The 16,434-nt window shown below is 53.0% G+C and overlaps 1 protein-coding gene across 1 annotated transcript; it reads right to left on the reverse strand.

Annotated features, from left to right (window-relative positions):
• Nucleotides 1-1,759: 1,759 nt before the first annotated feature.
• MLN (motilin) lies at nucleotides 1,760-13,265 on the reverse strand (the record flags this gene model as incomplete). Its single annotated transcript, XM_082637724.1, is given in 8 exon segments — nucleotides 1,760-1,899; nucleotides 6,207-6,315; nucleotides 9,626-9,690; nucleotides 9,693-9,735; nucleotides 11,708-11,831; nucleotides 12,501-12,558; nucleotides 12,732-12,785; nucleotides 13,253-13,265. Coding segments are annotated over 8 exon segments (606 nt in total).
• Between the last annotated feature and the right edge of the window lie 3,169 nt (nucleotides 13,266-16,434).

Below are 16,434 nucleotides of genomic sequence, written 5' to 3' on the forward strand. Positions count from 1 at the left end.
CCACCCGACAGAGAAACCCCTAAGGAAAGCATGGGGAGTGGTGACAAATGGAAGTAACACTGTGGTCTTCGTTCTGCCTCCCACTCCCTCTTTGTATTCCTTCCACATCGATCATCAACTGCCTTTCCCAAACACTTATTGCTGGTCTCATAAGTCCCATTCTCTTTCTAACCCTCCAATTCAGTTCTCGCCTTCCCCCAATCTCGCCTCCTCCCCTATGGTCCCGTTGCCCACCCCCACCTTGTCTCCCCACCCTGGGTCCCTGGACAAGGCACCTCTGCCAGCGTTTGCATTCCTGCCACTTGCTCTATCACGGAGCATTTATCACTGGCCACATTGCAGGGGAAATGACAACCTCCGCTTGGTCAGGCTTCCGAGTTAGCCTCGCCATCTCCCCCGACTTAGCTGCTCCCATGTGGTGCGATTTCTCTCACCAAGTGTTGTTTTCCTTTTCTCTGCCTGTGTTTGCATGGAATACCATGAATTTGATATAGTGATTGCCTAACACATATACCACATAATAGTATTTTCTTTCTTTCTGAAGCACTGTTTGCATGACAAATGAGTTGGTAACATTTGTGCTTCTCCTTGCAGCTGTGCAGTTCAATATATAAAGAATGAGCCTTTCAACATCAATACTGGCCCCATGTATTCTAAGACGGCTTGAAACTGGTGCTTAAACAAAGCTAATGTTACAGCATTTCGCAGAGTTACAGTCTATTTCCACACAGTGGATCTCGGGCGATTTGGTATTTTAAAAAAATACCAAAACGGGGCCACCCCTGGGGTGGTCCCCAATGTGGGCTTTGTCAGCTTTCCTTGTGTTTGGGGTCCCGGTTGCTGCTACATACACCCAAGGACAAATGACCCCCAGCCCTCCCCCAGCCCCACCCGAACCCCGTTGTCTTCCCTTCAGCCTCGAACCCATCGTGTTTGCAGCAGTGCCTTTCCTCGCCCCATCCCCCAGCGCTCCACCTCTGCCTCGCTGGGTCTAGCAGGCCTTTGGGGTAATGTGCCACCACTTACAGCATATTTGCCAGTCATACTTCCCTTCCCCATCCCTCCAAGAAGAAGCCTCACAATCTGTTTGGAAAATCCAGTCAGAAAAAACCTCATGAGGGACCTCCCTGGCAGTCCAGTGGTTAAGATTCCGCTCTTCCACTGCAGGGGGCGCGGGTTTGATCCCTGATCAGGCAACTAAGATTCCTCATGCCGCACGCCGCAGCCAAAAAATTTTAAAAATTAAAAATAAGAAAATCAGAAAAAAGGAAAATTAAAAAAAAAGAAAAGAAAAAAACCTCATTAAAAAAAAAAAGAAGAATAAAACCTCATGAGTCAATCATTCTTCCCAGGTCTCGGGCCTCTACATTTTCCTCCTGAACTCCCCGATCCAGTCCACCCCTTCCCTGGATTGATAACCCTTCAGGGTCCTCCATCAACATTCTCCACCCTCAAAGCACTTTTACCAGCTTCAGTGAAGTCAGTTTGTTGCCCATCACCTTTTTTTTTTTTTTTGCGGTACACGGGCCTCTCACTGTTGTGGCCTCTCCCGTTGCGGAGCACAGGCTCCGGACGCACAGGCTCAGCGGCCATGGCTCATGGGCCCAGCAGCTCCGCGGCACGTGGGATCTTCCTAGACCGGGGCACGAACCCGTGTGCCCTGCATCGGCAGGCGGACTCTCAACCACTGCGCCACCAGGGAAGCCCCGCCCATCAGCTTTTATCCACGTGACCATCCCCACACTTCCGACACTGACCCTTAGGTCTTCCCCTCCGAAGGGCTCCATCTTAGTGCTTCTTTGCCACCATTGCCCGTGTCCTGTTGGGAGCTGCCCACGAGGCCCCTTTGGGCCTTCTCAGATCTGCCTTTCTGTGTCTCTTCTAGTTCTGCCGCTGGGCCTGTCGAGTATGGGAACACACATTTCCAAGAAGAGGGCAATATTGCAAAGTCAACGGCTGTCCTGTGTGCCCTCCTTTCTCATCACTTTGTTGTGGTTTTTTTTTTTAAGGTGAGCACCTCAGGCTGCGGTTGGTCTTCCTGATTTCTTAAAGTCAAAAGAGGGAAAACAAGCTCCAATATCTAAATCTACTTCATAACCACATCCACACATTTAGTAGAGATGAGGGGCCGCTTGGAGGATGCTCTGGATTCCCAAGGGGCTGCCATGCTGCCTGCTGTCCTGCCGACCTCTCTCTGTCTCGGCAGAGCCTTATAATAATAACAGCCATAAATCTTTTAGTGGGTTCCTTTCTCATTCTCTTCCTGCGAAAAGCCCTGCACACATTTATCAGGTCCTTAAAGATGCTCCAGACCATGGACTTGCCCTTGATCCACCTTGTCCCCGGCCTCGTGCATCTCTCTTGGCTATTCTGGGCTTCCTTCGAACCATAGCATGGGTGGCGTCACACCGTGGTGGGGGCACTGGGAGAGTATGGTTGGAAAGGGGGACGATGTAGGTGCAATTTTTGGCTCAGATTTGGACTGGAACGGCCCCAGCTCTGCCCAGCATCTTGCTGCCTCATCTCAGTACCCTGCCCTATCTCTCTAGGTCAATGAAGGGGCAAATAGAGTCACAGAAAAGTGTCAGAATGGGTTTATTGAGCAGTTACGTTACCTGCTTTTCATCAGCAGCTGAAAATTAAACAAAACTCTCACTCTTTTGGCCACTTTCACACCTTGATATCTGTGGGTAAGAGTTCCTTTAGAGGCATGGAATACATTCCCCAATGTCAATAATGAATTGTGTATGAAGAAAAATGTAATGCTTTCAGAACATTTTCTTTTGGGCTTTGTCCATGATTAGATTACACTAAATTATAGAGTACAGATATCAGGCAATTACTCTTTGCTTTTAAGTATTCAATTTCATGGCAAATCCACGTAGCTCAGTAATTATAAAATCACACCGACGTGGTTACCAAGAAAATACCTCATCATCTCCATCTTGTGAAACTAGGCTCAGGTCGCCCTATAATTACCCGTGGTCCTAAGTGTAAAAGTACATTCCAGATGAAAACGGGTAATCTGTAACTCTCTGTAATTGCCAGGTATCTGGAGAGACTCGTAGATTTTGCTGGATAAATCTCAGCCAGATGTTGAGAAGCCGCATCCTCGCCCTACTGGTTCCTCTGGGCACTTTCCCTGTCTCTGATGCTGGCTGGGTCCTGGTCTAGGCATCCTCTAGCTTTAGTCAAGAGTGTGTCTCTCTTTACTTCTGTTTTGTGAAAACATGGTCATTTTCTCCTTGGCTCAGCTCAGAACCTCCCCAAGCTACCCCCCTGCCCCTGATCCAGTTTTAATTTCTTCCAGGGCTGTGCATGTCCTGTAAGCAGTCGAGTCTGCTGTCCTGGAAATGGAGGCGCTTATTGGAGAAAAAGAATTATTTGAGCCGATGATGAGAAATCGAACCAGTGGCAGGAGGAGGAGGAAAACGAGAGAAGAAAGGGGCCGACATATCTAAACAGGCAGCCGGGGCGCTGTGCATGAAGAAGCAGGTGGTGGCTGGGTCCCCATTGTGGCTCATTACTGGGAAGAACTTCAGAGGCCACCGGGTGAGGGTGGGGGACAAGTCGGCTGCAGTGCTGAGCTTTGAACCGGGCTGTTCTGCGGAACCAACAGCATCCTCACGCTTCCTAGGTGCTGTGCTTGCTGAAGCAATTCCCATTGAAAAAGATGCAAACCATCCGGGGTGAAATCTCCTAGGTGTCTCATTTCCCTCCATAGCACCCATTTCAATCCTCAGAAGCTTCGGGAAAATTCCCCAGAGGATGCTGGGACACCCCCCCCCCCGCCCCAGAAATGGGCGCCCCCTGCTGGGGGTGGGGGAAGGTGGTCTCACTGTAGGGGCAGATCTCAGCAGAGGGCAAGGAAAAGACGCGAAATCTGTGTTTTCCACAAGGAAAGAGACAGTGAACATTTTATTTTTTTGCTTCTTGGAGAGCGTTACTGATAACGGAGGAACTTGGTGAACTCGGAAGGGCGAGGAGGAGTTCTGGATCCAGTTCCTCCAATCGCACGCTTTATAGCTAGATTCCTGTGGCTTTTCCTCCCTTCACGTGCCCTGCTGCAACCCTCTCTCCCCGTTTATTAGCGGGTGTCTGGGCAGCATCTCCCGGGATCCGACAGCTGTGCTTGGGTTGATCAGTACGTGCACTGGAAACTGTGTGAACATGCTGTGTGCAGGCTCTGGGTCCCGTGTAAGCTTCCTCGAGGGGCATTCAGAGCACCCCAAGCAAGGGTCCTTTTTAAGGGCTGAAGTCGTCTTGTTCTGACTGTTATCCACGGCTAAGCCCTTGAAGTGGCTGGGGCGGGTGGAGATACGGAATGGGCACTGTCGTCTAATTGTTGGTAACCTATGGATGGAGCTTGGGTTCCTAAATGGCCCCAGTTTATAAATAAATGAACAGTCATTAGCGTAAAATTAAATTAGAATGAAATTTCCCATCAAGTTTTGTTTAGAACGCAGAAATAAATGGGCTGGCTGTGTAATTTTGCCATAGATGCTGGAGCATGTAGTCACAAGGTGATAATAATAATAGTAATGTGCTTTTTGCTGGTGCCTCCGTCCCCAGATCTCAAGGCAGATATTACCACCTTGCTTTTGCAAAGGCTCATTGAGGTTAAAGGGCTAGCTGGAAGTTACCCAGCAAGGGGTTGAGCGCAGAGGCCTTAAAAAGCTCTGGTCCATTAGACCTTGAGTCAGTAAACAGAAAATGGACCAGGATTCAGGAGGCCTGAGCTCCTGTGCTTGCTCTGCCACTGACTCAGCACATGGGCAAAAGATGCCATCTCTCCGGGACTCAGTTTCCTTACCTAGAACGGAAGGGCCAGTGCAAATCTTCCGATTCCGTGGGTCTCAATTAATATTTGCACACAGAACTTACAAAAGGCACATGCTTTGCTAATATACGCACCATTTATGGCCAAACTCTCTCTGAGCTTTATTATTTCCCCCTTTATGGCATGACCTGACTCTGACCTTTGGAAATTAAAATATTAAATAAAAGAGTCATTTCTGTATATTTCATGATTTATTTGCTGGAGGGGGATTTGCTTGGGAGAGGGTGTTTTCCTTCCAAGCCCAGCAGATGGGCCGTGCAGATGGGCTCCCGGGGCCTCCCGGGGGGTGGGGGGATCCGAGTTCCATCCAGCTTCTCCCCCAGGTGACCTGTCACTTGGCTGCTGAAGAAAAGCAAAGGAAATTTGCAGCTCAGAAGTGTCATCAGGTCCATCTGTGAAACCACCTTCTAAACCTGCCTGCAGGTCTGAGGAACGTGGGGAGGTCTGGCCAGACTCTCCCTCTAGCTTTTTCCATAGCCTGAGGCTAGTAATTTAACCTCTCCTCCGCCCCAAACATTTTCCCCTGGCCTTTCTCCTCTCCTCCTGTGGACTAGGAGAAGAAATTGGTGGCTCTTTGTCACATAAGACCTAGCTTTGCACAAGTAACTCAGGCCGACCTTGACCCGGGGAAGGCCAAATGGGGCTCAGGACTTCGATTTGCAGAATGGATGGGGGAAAAAGAAATGCAGGCTTTTGTGGCCAGACTGCACCAGGGTTTCCTTTTTTTTTTTTTTTTTTTTTTTTTTTTTTTTTTTTGCAGTACGCGGGCCTCTCACCGTTGTGGCCTCTCCCGTTGTGGAGCACAGGCTCCGGACGCGCAGGCTCAGCGGCCATGGCTCACAGGCCCAGCCGCTCCGCGGCATGTGGGATCCTCCCGGACCGGGGCACGAACCCGCGTCCCCTGCATCGGCAGGCAGACCCTCAACCACTGCGCCACCAGGGAAGCCCCAGGGTTTCCATTTGAGTCACCAACCAGCCTCAGTGGCGTTTGGAGAGGGAAGGAACAGATCTGTGCAGGGGGAGGGGTTGGGGTTGCTGTCATTTGTGGTCCTCTGCCAGAAAGGCCTTAGGGAAAGGGGTCTGAGCCCTGGAGGCAGGGCCTGGAGATGCCACTGGCTGGGGAATTGGGCCTCCCCAACCACCAGCAGCCATCCGAGGCCCGCCCCCTCGCCCCCTCGCCTCCTCCCCATACCCCCACCAAATCTGTGATTAGGCTCCCCTCGGAGATGGGGTAGGGTGTGGAAGCTTGCGGCAGAAGGCAGCTCCAGGTTCTCAAGAGCAAAGCAGAAAAACAAATCACAGCCCCCAAACCCTACTTGGCTACGCTGCAGGAATATGAACCCGGAGGCGCCCTGGCTCCGCTTACCGTTCTGGCTGGACAGCAACACCTCACGCAGCAGACCTTTCAGGGTGGCCCGGTACTTTTCCAGCTGCCTGGAGTTCATCCTCATGCCAATTTCCACGGGAGCAGTCAGCTGTGAAGTAAGGCAGAGTTAACAGGAAGGCAGAGTGCGCCGTTGACCCCTAGGTGCCCTACAGGTGGTTGGAGGGACCGCGGGGGAGCCGTGCCACTCTTCCAGATCCTCTGGGGTCCTCTGGGAATTCTGGCCCCTCTCCCCAATTCTCTCCTGGGGGCTGGATCCTGGAAGTTGCTGAGACCACCAGGGAGGGAGGAGGATCAACCAGCCTCACCCTGGTGGGGGAAGCTGGGATCAGAGGAGGAAAGTCCCCTCCCCTTCTCCTGAATGATAATAGCTAACACGTGGGAGTGTACCAGGTGCCAGGTGTCACTCTAAATGCTTTCCATAGGTTAAGCCTCTCAATGACCCTATGATGTAGAGACACTAATGGGGATTAGTATCCCCATTTTGCAGATGAGGCAACTGAGGACAAAGAGGTCAAGTAACTTGCTCAAGGCCACACAGGTACTAAATAGCAGAGGGAGAAGTGCACCCAGAGGGCCTGGCTCCAGGGTCCATTCCCGGGACCCATAGGCTACGCTTTCTCTAGCACCTTGGGGACACACGTGAGACCGTGGAGGAGCTGTCTGGAGGCTCTCCACCAAGAGAGGTTGTTGCGGCAGAGCAAGGGGCACCAACTGATCTCCCCCCCTCAGAGCTTCCTGGTTCAATGGTCTTGCTGCACAAGCCAAGAACCCCTAACTCTCCGGAGACCCACGCTGGAGGAGTCCCAGGCCTGCTCCCCCACCTCCCACCCGACACACCGGGGATGGGAAATGGACTCAGGAGGCCTGAAGGACAACCTTAGGGGCGGCTCTGCAGGCTGGCGGTTCCAGCCCTGCCTGTGCTGTTCCCTTGCTGTGGGAATGGTTTCCTTACTTTTATTTTTTATTTTTTAATATTAAGTTTTAAATTTTTTTTGCGGTACGCGGGCCTCTCACTGCTGTGGCCTCTCCCGTTGTGGAGCACAGGCTCCGGACGCGCAGGTTCAGTGGCCATGGCTCACGGGCCCAGCCGCTCCGCGGCATGCGGGATCCTCCCGGACCGGGGCACGAACCCATGTCCCCTGCATCGGCAGGCGGACTCTCAACCACTGCGCCACCAGGGAAGCCCCAGTTTCCTTACTTTTAAAATGAAGAGGCTGGACTGGATGACCCAGAAAGGACCTCCTGGCCTGCATGTCATGGTTCTAAGGATAAGGAGAGGGGACAAGAGGTATCCACCCCAAGCCTCCTGAGATGTTACGTCGGATATAACCTGTACCGTGGGAACCTCAGAGTCAGTGCCATAAACTCTGTTTCAGGTGCCTTTCGAGGGCAGTTCTGAGTGAGCTCCGCCTTTGCCAGGCGGATGACTCCCTCCCAGGCTCCCTCCTCTAGAACCCAGGGAGCATGCGGGAAGGAAAGGAGTGCCCCCCCTTCCTCCGCTGCAGTGACAGCACAGAGGTCACACTCTGTGCCACATGTGTGACCTCACTGTCTGTGGACAGCATGCTGTGGGGACCCAAGGGGGTGCAAAGATCACTGGCCAGTGTTCACTGGGAGGCAGGAGGTGTGGAGTCCAGCTCTGTTCTGCCTTGACCACTGTGTGACCTTGGCAAGGCCCCCACTCTCTCTAGATATCAGTCTGCCAGTCTGCCCCACCCCCTTCCAGACCCCTTTACAGGAAAGTGTTCCACACTCAGTCCTGGGACTTCTTCTCTCTCCATCCACCCACCACCCCCACAAGGATCTCGCCTTGTCCTGGCTTGAAATTCTATATAATCGCTGATGACTCCCACATTTATGTCTCCAGCCCCAACCTTTCCTAAAGTCCAGACTTGCATATCTACCTGCCGGTGCAACATCTCCATCTGGGTGCCCAACAGGCATCTCACAGTTCACAGGTCCAGTCTGACCTCCTGATCTTCCTGCCAACCTGAGCCAACCACAGGCTTCACCAGCTCAGTAAGTGGCAAATCCTTCCTTCTAGGTGTTCCAGCCAAAAGCCTTGAAGTCAGTTTTTACTTTTCTCTTTCTTCACATCCTATATCCATTCTTTTAGCAAACCCTGTGGGCTTGTGCCTCCAAAATATTTCCAGAATCTGACCACTTTGCTCTGCCTCCCCCATGACCACCCAGGGCTGAAGCGCACTCTCTCTCTCTCTCCTTCCCCCTCTCCTCTCCCTCCCTCCTTCTCCCCCTCTCCTCTGGGCCCACTCCTGCCTCAGAGCCTTTGCACTGGCTGTTTCTTCTGCCTGGAAAGCTCTTCCCCCAGATATCCTTATGGTTCACTCCCTCCCTCTCTTCAGGTCTTTGCACAAACACCAATCTACTCATGACACCTGCTCTGATCACCCTATTTAAAATTACCACCCACCCCATCTCCTTTCCCTGTTTTATCTTCCTCCACATCACCTATCCCCAGGCGACCTACTGTAAAGTTTGCTTATTTACCCTGTTTGCGGTCTGTTGCTGATGCTTCCAGTACCTTGTTTCTGTTCTCCCCGGGAGTATGAGCTCCATGAGGGCAGAGGATTTATCTGTTTTGTTTGTCACTCTACCCCCAGTGCCCAGAAGTGTGCCTTGCACGTAACGGAGGCTTAGTAAGTGTTCTCCGTCTGAATAAATGAGTCTGTGAAATTAAAGAGTCCTACTAGACAAATTCAAGGCTCTCTCCAGCCCTGACAATCTGTGCATCCTCACTGGGTGCTCAAGACCCTGGACCCTGGGTCCTGACACAGTAGCTGTCTCCCGGCTCCAGTCTAGGGCAGGAAACGGCACCCCCGTCGCCTCTCCCTGAGGACCACAGCTGCCTTCTGAGTGGCCTCCTGCCTCCACTCCTGCCGCCCCCGTTCTTTCTGAGTCGGAGCAGATGACCTCCCTGCTCTGAACCCCCAACAGCCTCCCAGGTGTCTTGCCTGGCCCACCAGGCCCTGCTGGCCTCTTGCCCTCTCTCAGCACCCCCTGGGCCTCGAGGGCCTCCGACCCACCAGGGGCTTCCTGAGCCGGGCCTTTGCACTCCCTGCTCCTTCTTCTGGGATGTTCCTGCTCGTCTCTTTGCATGGGTGGCTCCTCCTGAGGATTCAGGCTTCACATCAAATGTCACCTCCTCTGAGAGGCCTTCCCTCCACTCCCGCAGCCAAAGCAGTGCCCCCAGCCCCACCGTCACTCTCTACTCTACCTCCTTATTTGGTGCCTAAAACGGTTTATTGTCTCATCTTTGGTATCTGTTTCTCCCTCCTAGGATGGAGCTTGTTGCCTCAGTGTCTGGTTCACAGAACATTCTGTGGTGGCTGGGGACCACCCCCCTACTGGGTTTCTCTGCATTGCCCCCGTCTGCTCACCTTGGTAACTTCCTTTTCTTCTTCCTCCGAGGGCTCTGCGGGGTCCAGTGGGCCCACCTCCTCTGCTGTACACTCAGGGATTTCTTTTGCCCTTCATACTGCTCCTTTGCCTAGGGGTCGAGCACAAAACAGTACAAAACTCACTCTCCCTCAACCACCCATATGGCCCCTTGGAGTCTCTACCCAGAGTGCTAAGTGGCTGGAGCTCCCGCTCAGGCCGAAAGAACCCCTTTTCCCAGGCACCTCTCACAGGGTGTCTCAGACACCCAGCAGCTTGACAATGGCCCTCGATTTGCCCAGCAACAAGTCAACTCGAAGAGGAATCCGTTCCTTTGTAGTTCAAACATTACACCCAGGTTGTTACTGTTAATTAAGTTAAAATGCTGAAAATAATGGCCACCCTTCTTGCGTATTAAGTGTGAAAATGTGTTTTTCTTAGCAAAGAGCCTGTAAAAGAGATGGTGAGGGCGCCATGGGGTGGCCCCGAAACTGGAGTCCCTGGGAGGTGATTTATGAGGCAAGACAGGGAGATGAATTATGGAGGAAGGAATTTGCAGCTTCTTCATAAAAATGCCAGTGCCTGGCAATTATAAGGAGGAAAACCACAGAGCAGATTAATGCCAAGCGTCCTTTGGTTGCCATTTTGCCAGTTCGTGTAATACTGAGTTTGACTCTTTCTGTCCAGCCCCACATCTTGCCGGGCATCCTGCTTGCTAGGTCCCTGAGCACTGAGATCAGATACACCCCCATTCCTTTGGTTTCTCTGAGGACACTCTGGGGGTTCAGCTCTGGGCCTGCCCTGGGACATGGTGATTCTGGAACAGCTGGTAATCTTTCCTGCAGAGGGAGCCAAGTGGTGGATGAAGGTAGGTTTAGGGGATCCTCTGTATCTCCTCCATCACTTTGCATGTCCACCCCGAAGAAGGGGAGCTGGGTCCAGCCTGGCCTCTGTAAAGGATGCTGTTCACTGGATGTGTGGAAACCTACCCCGGGACAGAGCACGTTGCTACAGAGGCTGTGCCTCAGGGCCACATGACCTCCCAGAGAACTGACTCAGTCATGGATCCCTGTTGGAGCCTTGGTCTCAGACACGTGGGACATGAACGTCCATTACTTCATCCCATTTAAAGAGAAACAGGGAATTCCCTGGTAGTCCAGTGGTTAGGACTCTGTGCTCTCACTGCTGAGGGCCCGGGTTCAATCCCTGGTTGGGGACCTAAAATCCCACAAGCCGTGTAGTGCGGCCAAAAAAAGAAAGAGAGAAACAAAGGTGGCGAGACACTCAGAACCCCTTGATGTCTAAAGTAAAAGGCCCAGGGAGGCAGGTCCAGCAGCCCAGTTTTCCTTAGGCTCCGCTGCCTGAGTTCCATTAAGCCTGCCCTGTTTTCTTCTGGGCTCTAAAGAGAAGGAGGCTTTGGCCACCACTCCCTGGAAAGGCACCTTCTTTCCTGCTCAGACATTTGCACCCACCTGTCCCCCATCCTTCTCTCTCGAGGCCCTCAGCTCAGGTTCCCCTCTTCCGCACCAGCCCACCATGTTTTCTCCTGCCCTGAACTCAGCGCATACCAGCAGCATTACTTACTGGACAATTAATCACGTCCTGCCTTGTGACATCTCCCTTTTGTTTTCTGTTATTAGTGAATCTTTCATATGTTTGTGTCTTGGCTCCCGAGCCAGCTCCCTGAAGACGGGAGGTTCTGAGATTTCCTTGCGTGTCTGGCCTCTCACCCGGGGTGGCCCTTTGTGCTGCAGAGATGCTCCACAAATATTTATTGGCTTGTTAATTGAAAACTTCCCCTGAAGGATGGGCAGGGGTGGGAAAAGATGTCGCCCGTAGGAGCCACTGATACCTTTGTGGCACTAGTGTAAGAGTGGAAGTGGCCGTGGGGACGGCTGGGGTCTGGGGTTATCTGGGGTCCTGGTTTTGCATATTCGCCTCAGTGTCCCTGGCATAGCTGATTAAACGTGGGTTTACTGAAGGGACACTTATGCCTCAGAGAAACTAATGTGACTTCAGTGCTGAGCAGGGCTGCGGGTCAACTCGGCCACACTGGGGAGGCGGGCACCCTGGGAATATCTTACCTGCATCCTCTGGACTTCGCCGTAGGTGAAGATGGGAATGTAGGCTTCCGTCTGGGAAGCCAGCATGGTGGCTGCATGCACCGCCAGCAGAAAGGCCACGGTCTCGTGGGACAGCATCCTGGAGCTGGACGAAAACAGGGAGCTCCTGTCACCAATGTAGGGTACAGGGACACGCTGCTGCGTTAGAGGCAGGAGCCCTCAGCTCTGGTCCGTGGCCCACCTGGAGCTGTGTGATCTTGAGCAAGCCACTTACCCTGTCTGGACTTGGGTCTGGTGTGGGGCTGTACCAGAGGAACTCAGAGCCCCCTCTCTGCCCTAAGCACCTGGGAGAGGCTGCCCTGCCCCCTGCACACACGGGGGAAGAATCATTCCACTTGGCCCTTCCCTTTGTTACTGACGAGGCCTCCTGGGGTCAGCTGGGCTAATGAAGCAGGAGGGACCCCATGTTGCGATTAAAAAACTTTTAGATTGTCAGCAGAACCAAGCCCCAAGATCCAGAGAGCCCTGCCTGCTCCCTGAGCCGATTAGGATGATAAAAGGGATGCACCCAGGCCCAGCTGATTCCAGCTCTGCCCTGGGAGCACTGGGCCAAGACCCCAGGTCTAGAGAGGAAGGGCGGAGACCCTCTGCCCATGCGGAGGCAGAGCCAGATGGAAGACGTCAGCTTGGAGCAGCTGAGCAGGGTTTCCACCCCTCTGGGCCAGCACCGGCTCTGGAACAAACCCTTTCCCAGCTCCAGCGAGTCCAGCTGGCCACCATCCAGAAACAATTTCCTCCCTGTGACAACCCGCACCAAAGCCACCAGTGCTGGCGAGGTGCCAGCGTGAGCATGTGTGAGGCCCTCCCACATCCTGGAAGTGGGTGTGTCAGGAATGGCTGGCGGGAAGGAGGGCTGCCAAGACACCAGGGAGCAGGTGGGTGTGAGGACCTCAGGAGTGCAGGGACTTGAGAGAGGGGCCGGGGCAGGATGGTCCTGTGGAGGGGGGCGTGGCCTGCTGGGCACTGGCCTTGGTTGATTCCTTACCATTCCAAGCCCTCTCCCGCACACTCCTCATGCCCACCTGGGAGCAGGTGTGATCTAGGGAGTGAAGGAGGCCTGGGGAGGTGAAGGGACCCATTTGAAGGCAGTGTGGGCTGGAGGCCTGGCCTTCTGAGGCCCGGCGCTCGTCCTAATACCCTCTCCATGTGGCCTCTGCCCACAGAAAGGGGAGGAGGGCACCACAGGGGGCAGGACCCTGGAGCAGGGAAGGGAGACCGGAGCAGCCTCTGCTGCAGTGGGGGTGGGGGGATTACAGGGTTCAGATAAAGAGCTTCTGGGGGTCACCTCAGGGCTCCCACAGCCCTTGGGAGGGCTGGATTCCATTGGGAGGAGAGGGTCCTGCCCCAGACTGGCCTCCAAGCTTCCCTGTAGGTCCAACTTCGACTCTCCCTTTGGAGAGAATCTTCCAAGGCTGTGGGCTTGCGTCCTGCCTCTCTGCTAGGGCCCGTCTCCTTGGTTGTGTGAAGGCCCCTCCGTCTTCTTGCTCTCCCACTGCCCTGTCCTACTTGGTCTCTCCATGTCGCTAAAACTCCATGAGAAAGAACACGAGAGCTCAGACAGCCAACGCCCCCTATGCCGGCTGCATACAAATTCCCAGGAGAGTGGGAAGGACCACCCACCCACTGAAGACCACGTCTCAGAAACTGAGGCCCTGTGCTCTGTTGAGGTAACAGAGCCCGGGTGAGGGTGGGGTGCTCTGAATCACTGTTCCTCTTTTCCTTTCCCTGTGGAGTCTCTGGGGCCCCAGCTCCCTTTCAGAGGAGACAGCTGTGTCACATTAATGGTGTCCCATTTCCTTCACGGAGATGCTATGGATCCCTTTTCATTCTGGTGTTCACATTTAATTCACTCCATAGGAATCAATAAAAACTTTAAATTAAAAAAAGGCAAAAATCCAATTGCTGCTCATTTTCGTGCTCCAACTGGCAGCCGGCTTGTCACCTACATTCATTTGCGTTCTGGGGAGCTCAGAGTAGGAGCGAGGGCTTTTAACTGTATGATGAGCTGCTGATTTTCCTTTTCCGTTACCGGGAGTGGGGCTCCAGGCTTCAGGCGCTTGGCTCTGGCTGAGGGGACACCTGTCTCTTCTCTCTCCTTTAGGAACCCTGGGCCCCACTAGTCTTGCCATGTCATCTCCCTAGGGACCCAGCCTTTCCCCTTAACTTCCCAGAGCCAAGATCCCATGCCAAGTGGGATGGCCCTGCATCCAGGCTGGGCTCTGGCTTGGGTTCCCGGCCTGCAGTCGATGGCACCACCGACCACAGACAGCTTCACTTTTGCCAGGATTTGCACCCCCTGCTGCTCCCTCCAACCTGCGCGCCTCCGGGCAGCCCTGTGCTTGCCCACTGTGTGCAGCTTTAACCCGTATGCTGGAAACCAGCTCGGGGCACTCAGTCTGAAGCCCAGGTGGGTATTTGAAGGTGGCAGAGGGCCACAGGAGCGGGTCAGCTCACCCCAGAGAGCTCTGGATGCGGCTAGCTCGGCTCACATCCCATCCTCAGGCTACTGCTGATACCTCCCCCGCCCACCTTCTCTGGCAGTGTGAGTGAGGTCTGAGTGGATCAGGCGGAGCCTCTATCTGCTTGTCCACTGGTGTCTGACTGGTCTGATGGTCCCTTATATACCTCCTGCCCTCCCTTTGGAGCCCATTAACCTTTGGCCATACCTTTGGGGGCTCTGGGTGGGGAGCCTGGATTCTTGAAGCTCGTGGAAACAATGGGCAGGGCCTGCCACGCTGTGGACATCAGGGCCTTTCCTGGAAGTCCTTTTCCTTGAGTGAAAGTCAGGGTTTGGTGGAGGCCAGCCCCCGCCCAGATGGCACTCTCCTGTCCACTTAGAGCTCGACTGCCGCTCAGAGGGTCATTTTAACAAAAGCCCTTTCTTTTCGTTACTTAAATATATAATGTTGACCGTCTCCAGGCCGCTCTATTGATCAGATTCTCTGTTGGCCTGTCAAAGCGCTGTACTAGGAAGATAACTTGTCTTCAGCCTTTTCCCCTGAAGCTCCTCACAAAAGAAAGGACACCAGAGTGTGTGGCAGCATTTCAATAGATTAGGGAAAAGCAAATGACAGTCCAGACCCAGGGCCGTGGAGGCCCAGAGTCTCCGTAGAGCGCCAGGGAAGGTGTAATGCTTTCAGTACAAAAGGTTTGTAGCCTAAATGGGGAGAAGGGACACCTACCCTGGAAATCTTTTGTGGTAATTGTGTCATTCAAATGGTAACTTAAAAAATATTCAAAGAGGGAAGAGGTGAACGTATTCTGCAGTCAGACAGGACTGGCTGCTGCTGGCTGGTGACGTTTCCAAATACAGTGGCGACTCTGGCACCACTCAGGGAACGCTCGACACACGTGTTCTAATTAAATCTCAGCAACCCCGTGAGGTTGGTGCTCTTATTTTCCCCATTTTACAGATAAGGAAACTGAAGCACAATTAGATCCCTCTTCTGTGACCCTACTGCAAGATCTCTTCATATAAAGGCCAAGGCTGGATGTGACCAGGTGTGGCAGAGGGTGGGAGCGGGGGCTTCTGGGATGCAGGACACACACAGGTGCAGAGGATGGTGGTGTTCTGGGAGGTCCACTGTGTGGTTGGAAAAGGGTCAGTCTGGGACCCTTAGAAACCAAGCAGAAGGATTTAGATTTGATGGAGGAGGAAGCCGGGGGTCCTCACGGTGTCTTGAAGGGGATACAACAAATGTGTCATGGTGGAAGATCACTCAGTGTCTGGGTGTAGGCGTTGGAGCAGGGAGAGGCGGGGCTGGGAGACCAGTGGGGAGGTGGCTGGGCAGACTGGTGTGAAGTCCCGAGAGTCTAGTGGGCAGAGGCCTTTCCCCAGGTGAACCTTGTTGGCCATTAGTGTCTTCCAGAGAGGCTGCCCCAAACATTCAGAACCCATGCTCCTCATCCAGGAACACCTATCCTGTCGTCCTTCTATCAGCTCTGACTTTTGCCCTCTGAAAGAAACAAATGTTTGCAGTGCTTCAAACCCAACCCAGATAACCTCTAAATTCCCTGCTCAGCAGGGCTTCCCACCAGTTGGGGCTCCGTGTTCTATTCCAGATGCAAGGTTAGACCTCTTCCAGTGCACTGGATTGGTGACACACTTGTGCATTGGGTCTCTGGAGTCTGAAATTTATCTATCTTAGAGGAATTAGAGCTCAAAATGCCAGGGCTTGGAACTGAATTGCCATTTCTTAACCCTGGCCTGATCAGAGTCTCAGTGTCCCCGTTTTGAAAGAGACTTTTAAGACAAGGTCAGAGAGCTTGGTGGGGGCATAGTAGCCTGAGGGCTGTGAAGGAGCCCTTCCCAGGCTCAGGGAAGCTCATGGGCTCCTACGGCAGGACATAGTATCTGCAACTCCAGCGCCTCGACCAAGGGTCAGCCAATGTGGGTCAAATCCAGCTCTCCCTCTATTTTTATATAGACTTTGAGCTAAGAGTAGTTTTTACATTTTTAATAATTAAAACAATCAAAAGAATAATAATATTTAGTGACAGGTGAATTGATATGAAATTCACATTTCCGTGTCTATAAATAAAGTTTTATTGGAACACAGCCATGCTCATTCTTTGCTTATTGTCTATGGCTGCTTTGGGGCTATAGCAGCAGGGTTGAATAGTTGAGACATTAATGCCCACAAGGCCAAAAATATTTATTATCTGGACCTTATAGGAAAAGTTTGCTG

Source organism: Mesoplodon mirus (assembly GCF_964341445.2).
Source record: "Mesoplodon mirus genome assembly, chromosome: 12".
NCBI classification, from domain to species: Eukaryota; Metazoa; Chordata; class Mammalia; order Artiodactyla; family Ziphiidae; genus Mesoplodon; species Mesoplodon mirus.